This window comes from Lontra canadensis, unplaced genomic scaffold (genome assembly GCF_010015895.1).
Source record: "Lontra canadensis isolate GAN:19392208 unplaced genomic scaffold, GSC_riverotter_1.0 scaffold125, whole genome shotgun sequence".
NCBI classification, from domain to species: domain Eukaryota; kingdom Metazoa; phylum Chordata; class Mammalia; order Carnivora; family Mustelidae; genus Lontra; species Lontra canadensis.
Genome location: NW_022631119.1, coordinates 3,740,746 through 3,756,445, shown reverse-complemented (window position 1 = coordinate 3,756,445; position 15,700 = coordinate 3,740,746). Strand labels below are relative to the sequence as shown.

The 15,700-nt window shown below is 39.3% G+C and overlaps 1 protein-coding gene across 5 annotated transcripts; it reads left to right on the top strand.

Moving 5' to 3' along the window:
- The first annotated feature begins 1,318 nt into the window (after nt 1-1,318).
- ZNF383 (zinc finger protein 383) lies at nt 1,319-15,351 on the top strand. Of its 5 annotated transcripts, none has more exons than XM_032842130.1 (6): nt 1,319-1,477; nt 2,358-2,425; nt 5,209-5,265; nt 9,488-9,614; nt 9,922-10,017; nt 13,062-15,351. In XM_032842130.1, exons 3-6 carry the CDS (start codon nt 5,257-5,259, stop codon nt 14,255-14,257), a joined length of 1,428 nt encoding a protein of 475 aa, XP_032698021.1. In that variant the 5' UTR covers nt 1,319-1,477; nt 2,358-2,425; nt 5,209-5,256; the 3' UTR covers nt 14,258-15,351. The 5 variants fall into 5 exon arrangements, with proteins under 5 accessions (XP_032698021.1, XP_032698019.1, XP_032698018.1 ...); XM_032842128.1 differs by having other exon boundaries at nt 5,177-5,265; XM_032842127.1 differs by lacking the exon at nt 2,358-2,425.
- The last annotated feature ends 349 nt before the right edge of the window (nt 15,352-15,700 follow it).

The following is a 15,700-nucleotide window of genomic DNA, read 5'->3' as shown; positions in this document are numbered from 1 at the left end:
GTATGCTTCAGATTATGACAAGCCTCAGATTCAAATCCCAGTCCTGAAAATTACCATCTGTGATCTTGAACTAAGGACATGTGCTCTATCCGCAACATGTTCTACACCATCAAAAATCTTGATAACAGTATTTTTTTCAGGAGTGCCATAAGAGGATCGTCCATGTCAGGAAGATCAAGGAAAACACATGTAAAGCTTACACAAAATAAGTCCTCAAAAGCTATTGCATTAAACACTTACCAACTCATTCTTTGAGGCCAATATTAAACATAGAGTTACTGTATGACCCAGTAATTCCACGCTTATACATACACCCAAGAACACTAGAAATGTATATTCATGTAAAAATTTGCACGCAATTTGTCATTGCAGCATTATACACAATAGCCAAAAGTAGAAATAATCCAAATGCCTATAAATAGATTAATGGACAAAGAAAATGTGGTATACCCATACAACAGAATTTGTTAATAAAAAATACATGCCACAACACAGATGGTCCTTGAAAACATTATTCTGAGTGAAGAAGCCACTCACAGAAGACAACATTGTATGTATAAGAAATGTTCAGAAGAGGCAAATCTGTAGATACAGAGGGTAAATTAGAGTTCCTTACGGTTGGCAGGGTTAGGACAAATGGGAGTGATTGTTTGTAGGTATAGGGTTTCTTTTTGGGGTGATAAAAATGTTCCTAAATTAGCTAATGTTCCTAAATTGCCTCACCTACAACAAACTGACTACCCCTGAAGTTTCGCCAATGATAAACCATCATCACCCTGGTTTTCTCCAATGGATTTTCCCTCAAAATAATTTTCCAACTTCCTCCTTTTCCATGAAAGAGTTGTTTCTCTTCTTTGTTAGCTGGACTTGTCTACCATTTTAGCGGAGGGTTCCCCTCCTGAATTGCAATTCTGTTATTCCCAACAAACCCATTCTGCTGGTAAAAATAACTTACTTTTATTTTTAAGGTTAACAGATACAAGTTCCAGAAGAGTCTTGGGTGGGGCTCCACTCTTCACTGTGGACAAGTTTAGTGCAGTCATCTAAGACAAGCTCGATAGAAGTGGCCTCACCCTTTCCACCTCTAGACTACATTTCCCAGAAGTTCTTGCGGCTCTAATCAACTTCCGTGGGAACGCAGCAACCCTTTTCTATTTCTTCAGAAACATGTGGCTCCCAGGCACGAGCAGGCCCCAGAGAGGGAGCTTAGCTCCAGGATGTGTGGGCTGTATCCTGTGGGAACCTAACTCGGAGACTGCGCGTGGATCTATAAGACCCCTTGCAGCGATCTGGAGAGGGGAGCAGGAATATCGGCTTGGCCCAGGCTTAGGCGCCGGCAGGAAATCCAAGCGCGAGGCGCCATCTTGTCTGAGCCGACCTGCTTCCGGACTACATTTCCCAGAGGCCTCCGGAGGAACAGGGCCGCTCCTTCGCTCGCTTGCCGGATCCTCGGCCTCCCCGCAAGGGGAATTACAAGGTGAGCGGCCTAAGCGTTGGGGGCTCTACCAGGCTGCGCAGGTGCATCCATGGGTTGGGGAGGAGCAGCCTGAAGGGGCGGTCTGGGCGGGTCTGGAGTCTCGGGCGCTTATGACTTCGTCAGACTGGGGGAAGGGAGGAACAGGATTCCATGTGTGCGACGGTGACCTTATGTGACCGTGCGGCACTCTGTATAGGGGTGTGATTGTCTGTCCCTGTAGTGGGTGTGTCATTGCGACTGACCATGCGCGAACCTCTGTTTGCAGGTGTGGCTGGATATCTCGGTTGTAGGTGTGTGGTTCTGTGAGGCTCCGTGTGTGTAAGGTGTGGCTGTCCCCATGGTGGATCTGTGAGTGTGTGTTCGTTTTGTGTGACATTGTGTGTACGAGATGGGGATGTAAAGAATCTGTGATTATGCGGTCATGAGTGTTATCTGAGGAGTGTATGTGTGTGTGTGGTTTTATTTGTATGAATGTTAGCACGCTAAGCCTACTGGATGTCTGACTTTATGAGGACGTGTGAGTATGAACATGTAACTTTTTGTGGCACCGTGTGTGCAGTTGGAGGGTGCCTGTGATTGTTGGCCAGGGTGGCAGTGTGTGTTGTCCCAGTAGTTGTGTGAGGTCAAGAGAAGATTTTGGTTCTGGACAGCAGAAACTTCTTCCCTTCTGACATGCTCAGACTGGAATGCTCTGAACAGCCTAGACTCTGACCTCTCTCCATCCCTCCTCTCCCTGGGAGCTGGGGTGGGGGGGGGGGGGGGGGGGGGGGGGGGGGGGGAGGGGGGTGGGAGTAGGTGTGAATCCAGAGCTACTACTGCTTTGGTCAGTCTGGGCCGCAAGAAAGGCCTGGCATCTCATGATTCCTTTTTGGTTCCTCAGCTCTGCTCTTCTCAGTTAGGTCCCCAGAGGAAGAAGGAGGAATGAATGTTGAGGAAGCCAAATAAAAGGTGCTAGGGGGTTTCCTTTTTAAGCTTTTCTTCTGGGTGGCGACGTTTAATGTAGATTCATCTATGTGACCTGGACAAATTTCCATTAAAGAAAATGATGGGAACTTCAAGGGGTGGACACACAGATCCCAACAGTTCCCTTCATTTCTTTCTACATAGTGTTCACTTACTAATTTAGAAAATAGCTCAATTTCTCCGGTGTATTAAGCTTTTGCTTCTTTTTAAACACGCACATACATACGTACACATGATTATTTTAAGGAATTTGGAAAATGGGAAGTTACAGAGAGCAAAATAAACTCCTGGCACCCAAATACAACCATTGTCAAATATTGATCAATTTCCTTCTAACACATTTCCTGTGTATACAGTATACATTATTTTCAAGATCAGAATCTCAAAGCATTTATCATTTCATATTTTATGTTTTCACTAAAATTTATAGCTATTATATAATTAATTTTTCTTGGTTAAAAATTCCTGAATATTACATATTTCCACAAAAGTGTTTAAAATATAGACATATATATTAAGTTTAAGAATTATAAAGGGAACCTCTATATAATAAAAACTTGTGTCAGCCCTCCAGAAGCCTCTGTTCTTCCTGCCCCCAGAATAAACTTATTCTCTTCACCTCTTTAGGTAACCCTTATCCTGACTTTGGTGATAATGTATTTTCTTGTTTTGTTAAAAAAAAAAATTATCATATATTTACACATCTCTAAGTAATATAGTTCTGTCTTTTTTGAAATTAAATTGTGCTGGGTAATATTGTTTTGAGTCTTGTTTTTTTACCACAATATTGCATTTCTTAGACTTATCCTTATTGTTATAAACCCCAGTTATATATTTGGACATTTGTTTTTTTCTTGTTTTGGGCTCACTTAAAAGGGTTGCTCTGAACATTTTTTTTTAAGATTTTATTTATTTGACAGACAGAGACCACAAGTAGGCAGAGAGGCAGTTGGGGGTGGGGGGGAGCAGGCTCCCCACTGAGCAGAGAACCTGATGCAGGGCTCGATCCCAGAACCCTGAGATCACGACCTGAGCTGAAGGCAGAGACCCAACCCACTGAGCCACCCAGGTGCCCTAAACATGTTTTTATATGCATACTTTCCTAGGGTATAAACATGCAAATAGAATTACCAGGCCATAGGATATGTGTGTATCTTCAAATTTCCTAGATAATCATATGATATGTGGCCTTTTGTGACTAGATTTTTTTCATTTATCATGTTTTCAAGGTATATCCACATTGTGGTGTGTTACCAGAACTTCATTCCCTTTTATTGCTAAATAATATTCCATCGTATGGATAGGTCACATTTTGTTTACCCATTCATCTGTTGAAAGACATTTAGATTATTTCCACTTTTTGGCTATTGTGAATAATGCGGCTATGAATATTCATGGACAAGTTTTGTGTGAATATACGTTTTCAGTTCCCTTCAGTATATACCTAGAAATGAGACTGCTAAGTCATATGGGAACTCTGTTTAAGAAATGTCAAACCGGGGGCGCCTGGGTGGCTCAGTGGGTTAAGCCTCTGCCTTCAGCTCAGGTCGTGATCTCAGGGTCCTGGGATCGAGCCCCGCATCGGGCTCTCTGCTCGGCGGGGAGCCTGCTTCCCCCTCTCTCTCCCCGCCTGCCTCTCTGTCTACTTGTGATCTCTCTCTCTCTGTGTCAAATAAATAAATAAAATCTTAAAAAAAAAATTTAAAAAAAAATGTCAAACCGGGGTGCCTGTGTGGCTCAGTTTCCCCCCCTAAATCCATTAGAAAACCAGTTTCCATAGGAAACAACTGCTTTATTTTTTCCCCATAACTTCTATTAAGCTTCTCTGGGCCAGTTAATTTCCTGCCTATGGATAAGTCTTTCAGTCACAGTTGGAAAATAAACAGTCCTCTGGTTACTTTCAGTCACAAAATTGGTCTAATTTTAGTAATTAGAATGTCCGTTTCACTGTACTAATCGATGCCATAAATTTTAGTTTTAAAAAGCTATAAAAGTAGGGGCGCCTGGATGGCTCAGTGGGTTAAGCCTCTGCTTTTGGCTCAAGTCATGATCTCAGGGTCCTGGGATCGAGCCCTGCATCAGGCTCTCTGCTCAGCAGGGAGCCTGCTTCACCCTCTCTCTGCCTACTTGTGATTTCTGTCAAATAAATAAAATTTAAAAAAAAGTTACACCTTGTTTTACGTGGCAAAAACATATAGGCAAAGTTGTTATTTTAGAAAAACAGCTATAGGGTAGGAATGAGGAGTGCCTCTGTGTAAGGCTGAGGTGAGGAGTTCTGGGGGGATGGGAGTTGACATACTGTCTTGGTCTTAAGAAGAGAGAAGACTTCATTAGGGAAGTCTTAGTCCTTCTGATCAGAGCATACTGGGTTCCTGGACAAAGGATACCATTTGGGTGAATTTGCTTGAAGACCTGAGTGAGGACCTCAGAGGAGGGATCTCCTCAGGCAGGTCAAAGGAGCTCTGTCTTGGGTTCACTGAAGTGGGACAAGGTCTGGCCTGAATCACTTGGCTGAGGCAAGAACCTGGCTTAATCAGATGAAGGAAAGGAATAGGAGTCTGTATTCCTTTGAATCCACTAGCCGGGATCCATTTTACTAGAGCTAAAGCCTTGGACTTCTGGGTTGAATAAGTACGATTTATCCCATACTCCCACGAACCGCAGTTACATCATAAGACCTGGAGTGATCGGCTGAAAGCCAGTGTGGTTTTCTAGAACATTTCTTTGCTTCCCCAGTCCTGCTTTCTCAGAATACTATCCTTTCTCAGGAAAACAGCCCCAAGAAGGATTCATCCTCTCCTGCAATACTGAAAGCCATGGCCCAGGTGAGTTGATGCTTTTTTCTTACCTTCCTGACATTTAGTTTCAAAAAGAAAGAAAGAAAAGAAAAAAGAAAAAAATTTTCTAATGTTCATGTGACTGTTTGTTTTCCTACTCCTAACATTTTTGGCTATCAGGTTCCCTTTTCCCCTTCAGGATCCTTGGTCTCCTTTTCCCCTCAGTCTAACCAGATAATACATCACCATTCTTAAGTGCCCTCTTCTTTTGACCCAGCATTAATATTTTGCTCTGGCATCTCTTTTCTCAGCCCTCTCCCAGGAACTATGATGGAAAGGAAATGAATTCTTATAAAAAGAAATGAGAGTAGTTTTGTAGAATGAACTTAGTCTTTCCAGTGACTTGAAGAGGTGGAGAAGCACAACTTGCTTAGGTGGGAGCAAACCCGGGTTTGTTCTATGGATCGGTATTTACCAGTGAGATAGAATAGGAAGTGATGTTGGTAGTTCCAAATGTCAGACTGTTGCGACACCTCCTGGTTTATGAGCTTGGAAGATTTTGGTCTCGGTAGCTGATCCTATAGGTCTCTGTGACTTTTAGGGCATCCATGAACAAATTTCAATTTAAAGTTGAACAGGAAGTGTGGGTCATGAGGAATTTTCATATGACTCACCAGTTTGTTTGTTTTTTTTTAATCTCAGCAATAAAGATACTCCCTAAAGGGAGATGCTTGCATCTCTTTTAGCTGTTTACAATAGAATATATCCATATTTTAATGAATATTCCTATATTGCTATCTTGATTAATCAAATTTTTTTACATCTTGTAGTTATTTTTTTGCAAGGTGTGTGTGCATTTAGATTTGCTATATTACACTCTACTTCCTTATCCCACAACAGTTATATCACAATTTTGTTTAAAGCAATGCTATTTGTGTGATTAGAGCCTTGCGGATATTCTATTCTCTACCAACCCCCTTTAAAATTTTTCATAATAATGAATTTCAGACATAGGAAAGTGGAGGAGTTAAGAACTCCCATATACTTACCATTCAGCTTCACCTCCCAGTCAATCTTGTTTCATTTATACGGATACCTGTTTCTTCCTTACACATTACCCTGCCCTCCCTCCTATATGCAGGACTATTTTGAAGAAAATACAAATTGTATTTCTAAAAGATAAGGATTATTTTTAAGAACAACCATTATGCCATTATTGCCTCTAGAGAAGTGAGAAGTAATTTGTTAGTATCATCAATATCTAGCAAGTGTTCAAATTTTCATAATCGTTGAATTCTTTAATTGTTTATTTGAATTAGAATCCAAATAAGGACTGTGCACTGCAGTTCACTGAGGTCTTTTGAGTCTCTTATTTTGTAGGTACCCCTTCCATCTATTTTCTTTCTGTGTATGTTTTTGTTAGAAAAGGAAAAAAAATGGTTTGTTTGTCCACTCTTTGGATTTTGCCGATTGCATCTCTGTGGCATAGTTTAACTGTTTCCTGAAAATTGGTAGTTAAGTCTAGATGCTTGATCAGAGTCAGTTGGGATTTTTTTTTTTTTTTTTTTGTCATGAGTATGTCATAGGTGGTGATATGTGAGTCTATCAGGAGGCACATTATATCGGGTTCTGTTCCTTTTTGTAATGTTACCCACCATTGATGGTTATTGTCTAGATTAGAGGTTGCAGAATGATATTTTAATTCCTCCTTCATAGATTAGGTGAAATACTCTTTATAAATTAAAACGTCTCATCAACTGTCTGGTTACCCTAAAGGATAGTCTGTCTAGGAAAGAATATTTGAATAATGAGTTAGTTTCTTAGAATCCTAAAAAGGTGACCAGAAGGTTTTTTAATTCATTGTTGTTACGAGCTCATGATTTAAACATTTTTTAATCTATAGGTCCATTATATTAGATCATCAAATTATACCATTTTTGGCCATTGAGAGGCTCTTCAAGTTGGTGCCTGAGTCCTTGTAACATGATTCTAATAGTTTTTGATAGCTCTCTTGCTTTCTGATACAATAGAATAGTTCAGACTCATCCTGTGCATTTCTGACTCAATCCTGAAATCATCTCTTTCCCCAAAGGACCTTGGTTCTTTTTATTTGAATATGATACTTAAGGACTACAATGTAGACACTGGGGTGTTTATTTGTACTGGATGAATTATTATTTCTAGGCCTTTTCAATAAATAGAGTCAGGAACTTGTTTGTTTTCAATATAAAATAAACTGATTACCCTTTTTGTTCAGTTAACATACAATGTTATATTTGTTTCAGGTGTACAATATAGTGATTCAGCAATTCCATATATTACTCAGTGCTCATCAAGATAAGTGTACTATTAATCCCCTTCATTTATTCCACCCATCCCCCGACCACCTCTGCTCTAGTAACCATTTGTTTTTTCTCTATGGTTTAGAGTCTTTTTTTTTTTTTTTTTTTTTGGTCTCTCTCTTTTTTTCCTTTGTTGGTTTGTTTCATTTTTAAAATTTGACATATGAATGAAATTATATGGCATTTGTCTTTCTCTGACTTGCTTATTTTCCTTAGATCCGTCCATGTTGTTGCAATGGCAAGATTTCATTCTTTTTATGGCTGAGTAATATTCCATTGTCTATATAAATACCATACCTTGTCCATTCACCTATCAATGGACACTGAGGTTGCTTCCATGATTTGAGTATTGTAAATAATGCTGCTATATAAACATAGGGGTGCATGTATCCCTTTGAATTAATATTTTGTACTCAGTAATGCAATTACTGGATCGTAGAGTAGTTATATTTTTAGTTTTTTGAGGAACTTCCATACTGTCTTCCACAGTGGCCGTACCAGTTTGAATTCCCACCCTAGGGCAAGAGGGTTCCTTGTTCTCCATGTCCTCACCAACACCTGTTGTTTCTTGTGTTGTTGATTTTAGCCATTCTGACAGGTGTGAGGTGATATCTCATTGTGGTTTTGATTTACATTTTCTGATGAACAGTGATGTTGAGCATCTTCTCATGTATCTGTTGGCCATTTGTATGTCTTCCTTGGAGGAATGTCTGTTCATGTCTTTTGCCCATTTTTTAAAATTGGATTATTTGTATTTGTTTTTAGGATGTTGAGTTGTATTAGTTTTTTATATATTTTGGATATTAACCCTTTATCAGATATGTCACTTGCAAATATCTTCTCTCATTCTATAGGTTGCCTTTGCAACCTTTATTGATTGTTTCCTTTGCTATGCAGAAACTTTTTATTTTCACGTAGTCCCAATAGTTTATTTTTGCTTTTATTTCCCTTGTCTCAGGAGACATATCTAAAAAGATGTTACAGCTGATGTCAGAGAAATTACTGCCTGTGGTCTCTCCCAGGATTTTTATGATTTTGGGTCTCATGTTTAGGTCTTTAATTCATTTTGAGTTTGTTTTTGTATATGGTGTAAGAAAGTGGTCCAGTTTCATTCTTTTGCATGTCACTATTGAGTTTTCCCAATGCCATTTGTTGCAGAGACTGTCTTTTCCCCATTGTATATTCTTTCCTCTCTTGTCAAAGATTAATTGGCCACATAATTGTGGTTTTATTTCTGGGCTTTCTGTTCTGTTCCATTGCTCTATGTGTCTGTTTTTGTGTCCGTTCCATACTGTTTTGATAATTACAACTTTATAATTTAAATTGAAGCCTGAAATTGTGATAACTCCAGTTTTGTTATTTTTCAAGATTGCTTTGGCTATTCCAGTCTTTTGTGGTTCCATACAAACTTTAGGAGTGTTTGCTTTAGTTCTGTGAAAAATGCTGTTGGTATTTTGATACGGATTGCATTAAATCTGTAGATTGCTCTGGATCCTACAGACATTTTAATGGTATTTGTTCTCCCAGTCCATGAGTATGGAATATCTCCATTTATTTGTCATCGCAATTTCTTTCATCAGTGTTTTATAGTTTCCAGAGCATGGGTCTTTCACAACTTTGGTTAAGTTTATTCATAGATTTTCTTTAAGATTTTATTTTTGGATGTATTATCTATAGCCAACATGGGGCTCAAACTTAAAACCCCAAGATCAGGAGTCACATGCTCTACCAACTGAGCCAGCCAGGCACACTCTAGATATGTTATTATAAAATAAACTAATTACTCCTGCATCTATTTTTAAGATCCAAAGATAATGATTAAGAGTGATACAATACAGTCATTCATTTGCTTTACCCCACAGTACAAGTGCAATAGTCTCTGATTATTTCTTTTATTACACAAGTAATACATATGTTTATTGTTTCAGGGATCAGTGATGTTCAGTGATGTGTCTGTAGACTTCTCACAGGAGGAGTGGGAGTGCCTGGACCCTGGTCAGAGGGACTTGTACAGAGATGTGATGTTGGAGAACTATAGCAATCTGCTGTCAATGGGTAAGGGCTTCTATACCAGTAATTTAGAGTTCTCCTCTGGCATGTTTCTTCCACAGTGAATTTCCCAGCTGCTTTTCAAGTTACCGGCTGAATTTCTCCTCCCTATTCCCAAATAAGTGGTTTGAGCTGCAATGCAAAGGAAGAGTTGGAAATGGGCAACTCCAGTGACTGTGGCAGAAGCTTCATCCTCTTTCTTTGGCTGTTCCTGTAGTGACATCTCCTCTTTGGTCATCAAGGGACTGAATCTGATTTCTGGATCTAGTTTACCCACAGCATAACCATGTCCCATATCTTTTCTTGTGAGCAGGACTTTACATTCCTAAGCCTCAAGTTATCTCCTTACTGGAACAAGGAAAAGAGCCCTGGATGGTTGGCAGAGAGCTGACAAGAGGCCTGTGTTCAGGTGAGTGAGAAGCGATTGGGCAGGAGCAAGGCACCACAGGTAAACCCAGCACCTTTGAGGTGTTGTCTAGGCTGGTGGGACAAAACCAAGTCCTCTTAGAATGAGTTTACAAATGACCCATTTCATTCCTTCTCTCACTTACTACTCTTTCTGCTACTCTTCTCCAACAACTGCCATAATTTCAAATAGGAGGGGCTCTTCACTTCCCCTCCAATAAAACACTTTTACACGGGGCCCCTGGGTGGCTCAGTGGGTCAAAGCCTCTGCCTTCTGCTCAGGTCAGGATCCCAGGGTCCCGGGATCAAGCCCCACATGGGGGTCTCTGCTCCGCAGGAAGCCTGCTTCCTCCTCTCTCTCTCTGCCTGCCTCTCTGCTACATGTAATCTCTGTCAAATAAATAAATAAAATCTTTAAAAAAAAACAAAAACAAAAACAAACACTTTAACCCATATTTTACATTCAGTTCCTTGCTGCTTTTCTTCCTCTCACCTAATGTTGTGTGTGTATGCATGCCTGCACATGCGCGTATGCACTGCCCCTCCTCCAAGTGCTGGTCTTCGTGAGTATTACTTGCCAGTGACTTGTTTTATCAGTTGGTTCTGCATTTTTCCTTTACCCAGTGTTTTTCATTTACTGATTTGTGCAAGGGAGCCTGCCAGGTGCTGTCGTTTGCTAATCATGTCACCTATTAAGAACTTGGGAGTCAAAAAGTAGTACTAAAATATATCCATGAATAACTTCCACCAAGTAGAGTCTAGTAAAGAGAATCAGGGAGCTCAGCGGGAAGTCAGAGGCTCAATATGCAGAAGTGGAAAATTCGTACTGAATGAGTAGTTGGGAGGCTTGCAAGTGATTGCCGTCACCTCCTGTGATGACGATGTTGGGGAAAATGAAAAGGCCTATAATGGAAATGAAGAGGTGGCAGCGAAGGCGAGATTTAGGATAAAGTGTTACCTTATCCTAAATGCTCCAGAAGAACATTACTATATAGTAAGTATTGGTCCCGGTGCTGGAATTACAGCATTGAATAAAACATTCAGAGGTTTGCTCTGGTGGAGCCTGTGTTCTAGAGGGTGAGGGAGAAAAAATAGATATGTTTATAATGTCAGATGGTGGGAAGTGGTATGAAGGGAGGTTAGAGAAGGCCTCTTTGATGAGGTGATAATTTAACCAAGACCTGCAGGAAGCGAGTGAGCAAATGTTGTAAGTATCTGGTAGAAGAGATTCAGGCAGAAGGAAAAGGAAGAACAAAGTCCCCGGATGAGGAGCTTTTTGGCTTTTACCATTGTGATTGGAACGGAATAAGCAAAGAGGGACTTGTGGGAAAGGAGATCAGCAAAGTAGCAGGATGTACGTGTGCTTGTGTGTTTGTGTGCTAGGTGCATGTGAGAGGTAGGGTGTACCTGCTGATGATTTGGGGTCCTGTGGGCCTTGGCTGTGGGCTTTGAATTCTATTCTGAATGAGATGATTTGAGCAGAGGAATGACATCACATTTTTAAGGAGGTTGCTAATTTTGGATTCTTTTGAATAGAATTTAGGGCATCTGTGAACTTGGATAAGAAGAAAAAATACATCTTTATATTTACTAAACTCAAACTGAAAATTGCATATCTTCCTACTGTGGTGTTTGGAACAAACCATAGCAGTATTAGTAGTTCCTGTGACTTTGACATGAATGGAAATCACAGACATTTTCATATCATCTTACTGCTAATGTAGACATATTGAAAAATAATTCGTGCTGTCAGTATTTCAGAATTACTGTAGTACTAGGCTCAGTGCTAGGTCTTACAATTTAATGTATTAAGAAAACTCCAGGGTGTCTGGGTGGCTCAGTTGGTTTTGTCTACCTTCACCTCAGGTCATGAATCCTGGGTTCTGGGATCGAGGCCCACATCAGGCTCCCTGCTCAGTGGGGCATCTGCTTCTCCCTCTCCATTTGCCCCCCACTCCCTGCCCCACCACTCACGCTCTCTCTCTCTAATAAATAAAATCTATTAAAAAAAAAAGAAAAGAAAACTCCAGATGGAGGGAAGATCCCCTGTAAAGGACCTTCTAGGAGGGGAAAGCTTGATGTGTTTACAGAACTGAAAGAAAGTGGGGTTACTGGGCCAATGAGCAAGCAAGAATGGAGTGTGAGTCAGGATTGGAGATCAGTTGGTCTTTGCCAGTGAGTGTGAGGAGTTTGGTTTCAAGCAGTGGAACACCAGGCCACGTTAATTTGGGTTGCTGAATGGATTAAAGAGTGTGAGAACTTGGTGGGGAGATGGGTTGGGAGGCTACTTCAGTGGTCTGAGTAAGAGATGATTCTGGTTTGGAAGAGAGGCCGTTGGCAGTAGACATAGAAGAGGATAGTTTTAAACGCTACTTAGGAGCTTAACTGTATGGAAACTGCTGAAATATCCTATGGGGCTAGGAAAAAAAACAGAATATGCTGGAATAAATTCCTCGTTTCTGGCTTGAGATGTTCCAACAGGCTCCATTTTGATGTCTTCAAACCATTTAATTTGCCTAAAATCCCCATTTTTGATAAGAAATTCTTTCATAATAATAGCTATTCTTTATCATACTACAGAGCCCAGAAATCTTCCCCAATGTGTATTTATTCCTCTCAGGAAGCCTTTAATGGAGGTCAAGAAATTATCCACTTTTTGTGGTACATATAGTATGACGGTTTCTTACGTGTACATACATGCATGCTTATATACATGTATGTATGACTTGTAATCTTTTCATATGCCCAGGTATTGTATGTTTACTATCCTTCCCTTCTGATTCTGATGCACATCAATATTTGAGAATCACTGTGGGTTCCTTTTTCTGTAGTCTCCTCCCTCACAATCTGTATTAGATTTCATTAATTTCAGTGCGTTTTGGGAGTCTCTCTTCAGATTAAACAGATGTACTTGAGAACTGTATGTCATTTACTGTGAGATGCTGTTTTCACTTTAATTTTCCTATTTCTATTATAAAAGTTTAACTTTTCACAAATGGGTGGTGGGAGTAGGGTGGTAAGAATATTTACCATTTCATTTTCTTTCAGATCTGGAATCAATGTGTGAAACCAAGTTACTGTCTCTGAAGAAGGAAGTTTATGAAATAGAGTCATGCCAGAGGGAGATAATGGGACTTACAAAGCATGGCTTTGAGTACTCCAGTTTTAGAGACATTTTGGAATATAGAAACCACTTTGAAAAACAACTGGGATATCAAAGTGGGCATTTCAGCCAAGAAATACTCACTCAGGAATACATACCCACATTTATTCAACAGACATTCTTAACTCTACATCAAATAATTAATAATGAAGAGAAACCCTATGAATGTAAGAAATGTGGAAAGGTCTTTAGTCAGAATTCACAATTTATTCAACATCAAAGAATTCATATTGGTGAAAAATCTTATGAATGCAAGGAGTGTGGGAAATTCTTTAGTTGTGGCTCCCACGTTACTCGACATCTGAAAATTCATACTGGTGAAAAACCCTTTGAATGTAAGGAATGTGGCAAGGCTTTCAGTTGTAGCTCATACCTTTCTCAACATCAGAGAATTCATACTGGTAAGAAGCCCTATGAATGTAAGGAATGTGGGAAAGCCTTTAGCTATTGTTCAAATCTTATTGACCATCAGAGAATTCACACTGGTGAAAAACCCTATGAATGTAAAGTATGTGGGAAAGCCTTTACTAAGAGCTCACAACTCTTTCAACATGTGAGAATTCATACAGGTGAGAAACCCTATGAATGTAAAGAATGTGGCAAGGCTTTCACTCAGAGCTCAAAGCTTGTTCAGCATCAGAGAATTCATACTGGTGAAAAACCCTATGAGTGCAAGGAATGTGGCAAGGCCTTTAGTAGTGGCTCAGCGCTTACTAATCATCAGAGAATTCACACTGGGGAGAAACCGTATGATTGTAAGGAATGTGGGAAAGCTTTTACCCAGAGCTCACAACTTCGTCAACATCAGAGAATTCATGCTGGTGAGAAACCCTTTGAATGTCTTGAATGTGGGAAGGCCTTTACTCAGAACTCACAACTTTTTCAACATCAGAGAATTCATACAGATGAAAAACCATATGAATGTAGTGAATGTGGAAAGGCCTTTAATAAATGCTCAAATCTTACGCGACATCTAAGAATTCACACTGGTGAAAAGCCGTATAACTGTAAGGAATGTGGGAAGGCATTTAGTAGTGGCTCAGATCTCATTCGTCATCAGGGAACTCATACAGATGAATAATAAAAGTTAAAGCTCTTGTTACCTTCCTGATATTTTAAACAAAAAAAAATTCATGTTTGGTAGTTACACTTTCACTATTTTTTGTTTTTAAATTTTATTTCATATTTCTTTTTAATTCAAATGTATTTCAGTCTAAGTTATGAATTAAGATTCTAAATTGACATTTGCCCATCCCATGTCCCCCAGTCTTATACTAAGGGCAGTTGTTCAGTAATTATTTTCTTGCCCCTTATTTTATTTTACCTTCTTGGTGAGACATTCTTGTTTATATTTGCTTGAATTTTTTTTCTTCTCTGATCTATGTGTTTGTGCTTACACCAATATCATGCTGTTTAAAATTGTGTGACCTTGTATTTTTTAATCGTAGAATTACAACCTTGTTTTTGAAGTCAGTATTAATCTTTCATTTCATTTCACAAATGAAAGATTCTGATTCTTTCATTTCACAAATTTCTATTTTCTTACATAAAACTGAAAATCAGAAAACCAGCAACTAAAAACCAAGATTAACAGTAATCATAGCAACTATCAATGACTACTCTTAAGATGATAGAGCAAACCTCCCAGACTTTGTTTTTAAAGTCATGGTATGCATGCGTGTTATCCCTTCACCTGTTTTTATATCATGCCAAAAAATATGGTTGCCATTTTAGTAAATACAGATTTTTAAAATGAGTTATATATACTTAATTACTTTTCAAAATGATTTGATTACTCATGTTCTATTTGCATCTAAGTGTTTGCATTTATGAAGTATGCCCTGATTTTTGATCTTTGAATGTTTCTTTCTTTCTTTTAAAACATCTATTTCAATCGCTGAAATTATGCACATTTTCTCCCTGTAAACGGTTTTGTTCCTTTTTATCCACCCCAGTCTCATGCTAGAAAGGTAATTAACCAGTTATCAATGTGTTGTTTACGTCTAGTTTTTGTTTTTACTTCTCACTTTTATATGTTAGTGGCTTTTATTTCTTAGGTATTATTAAAGATAATCATGCTATATGTATGGGTTTGTTGTGAGGATTCAATGAATTAATAAATGTAAAGTGCTTAGAACTATTCCTATTACATAGTAAATGCTTAGTAAAAGTTGTCCACTGTGTTTCTTGATACACTCATTTTCATAGTTATCTTTATTATTTGTAGAGATTACTTTTTTTAAAGTTTATTTAAGGGGCGCCTGGGTGGCTCAGTGGGTTAAGCCTCTGCCTTCGGCTCTGGTCATGATCCCAGGGTCCTGGGATCAAGCCCCGCGTCAGGCTCTCTGCTTGGCAGGGAACCTGCTTCCCCCTCTCTCTCTCTGTCTGCCTGCCTCTCTGCCTACTTGTGATCTCTCTCTGTCAAATAAATCAATAAAATCTTAAAAAGTAATAAAGTTTATTTAAATAATCTCTATACCCTATGTGGTACTTGAATTCATGACCCTGAGATTGAGAGTCACAT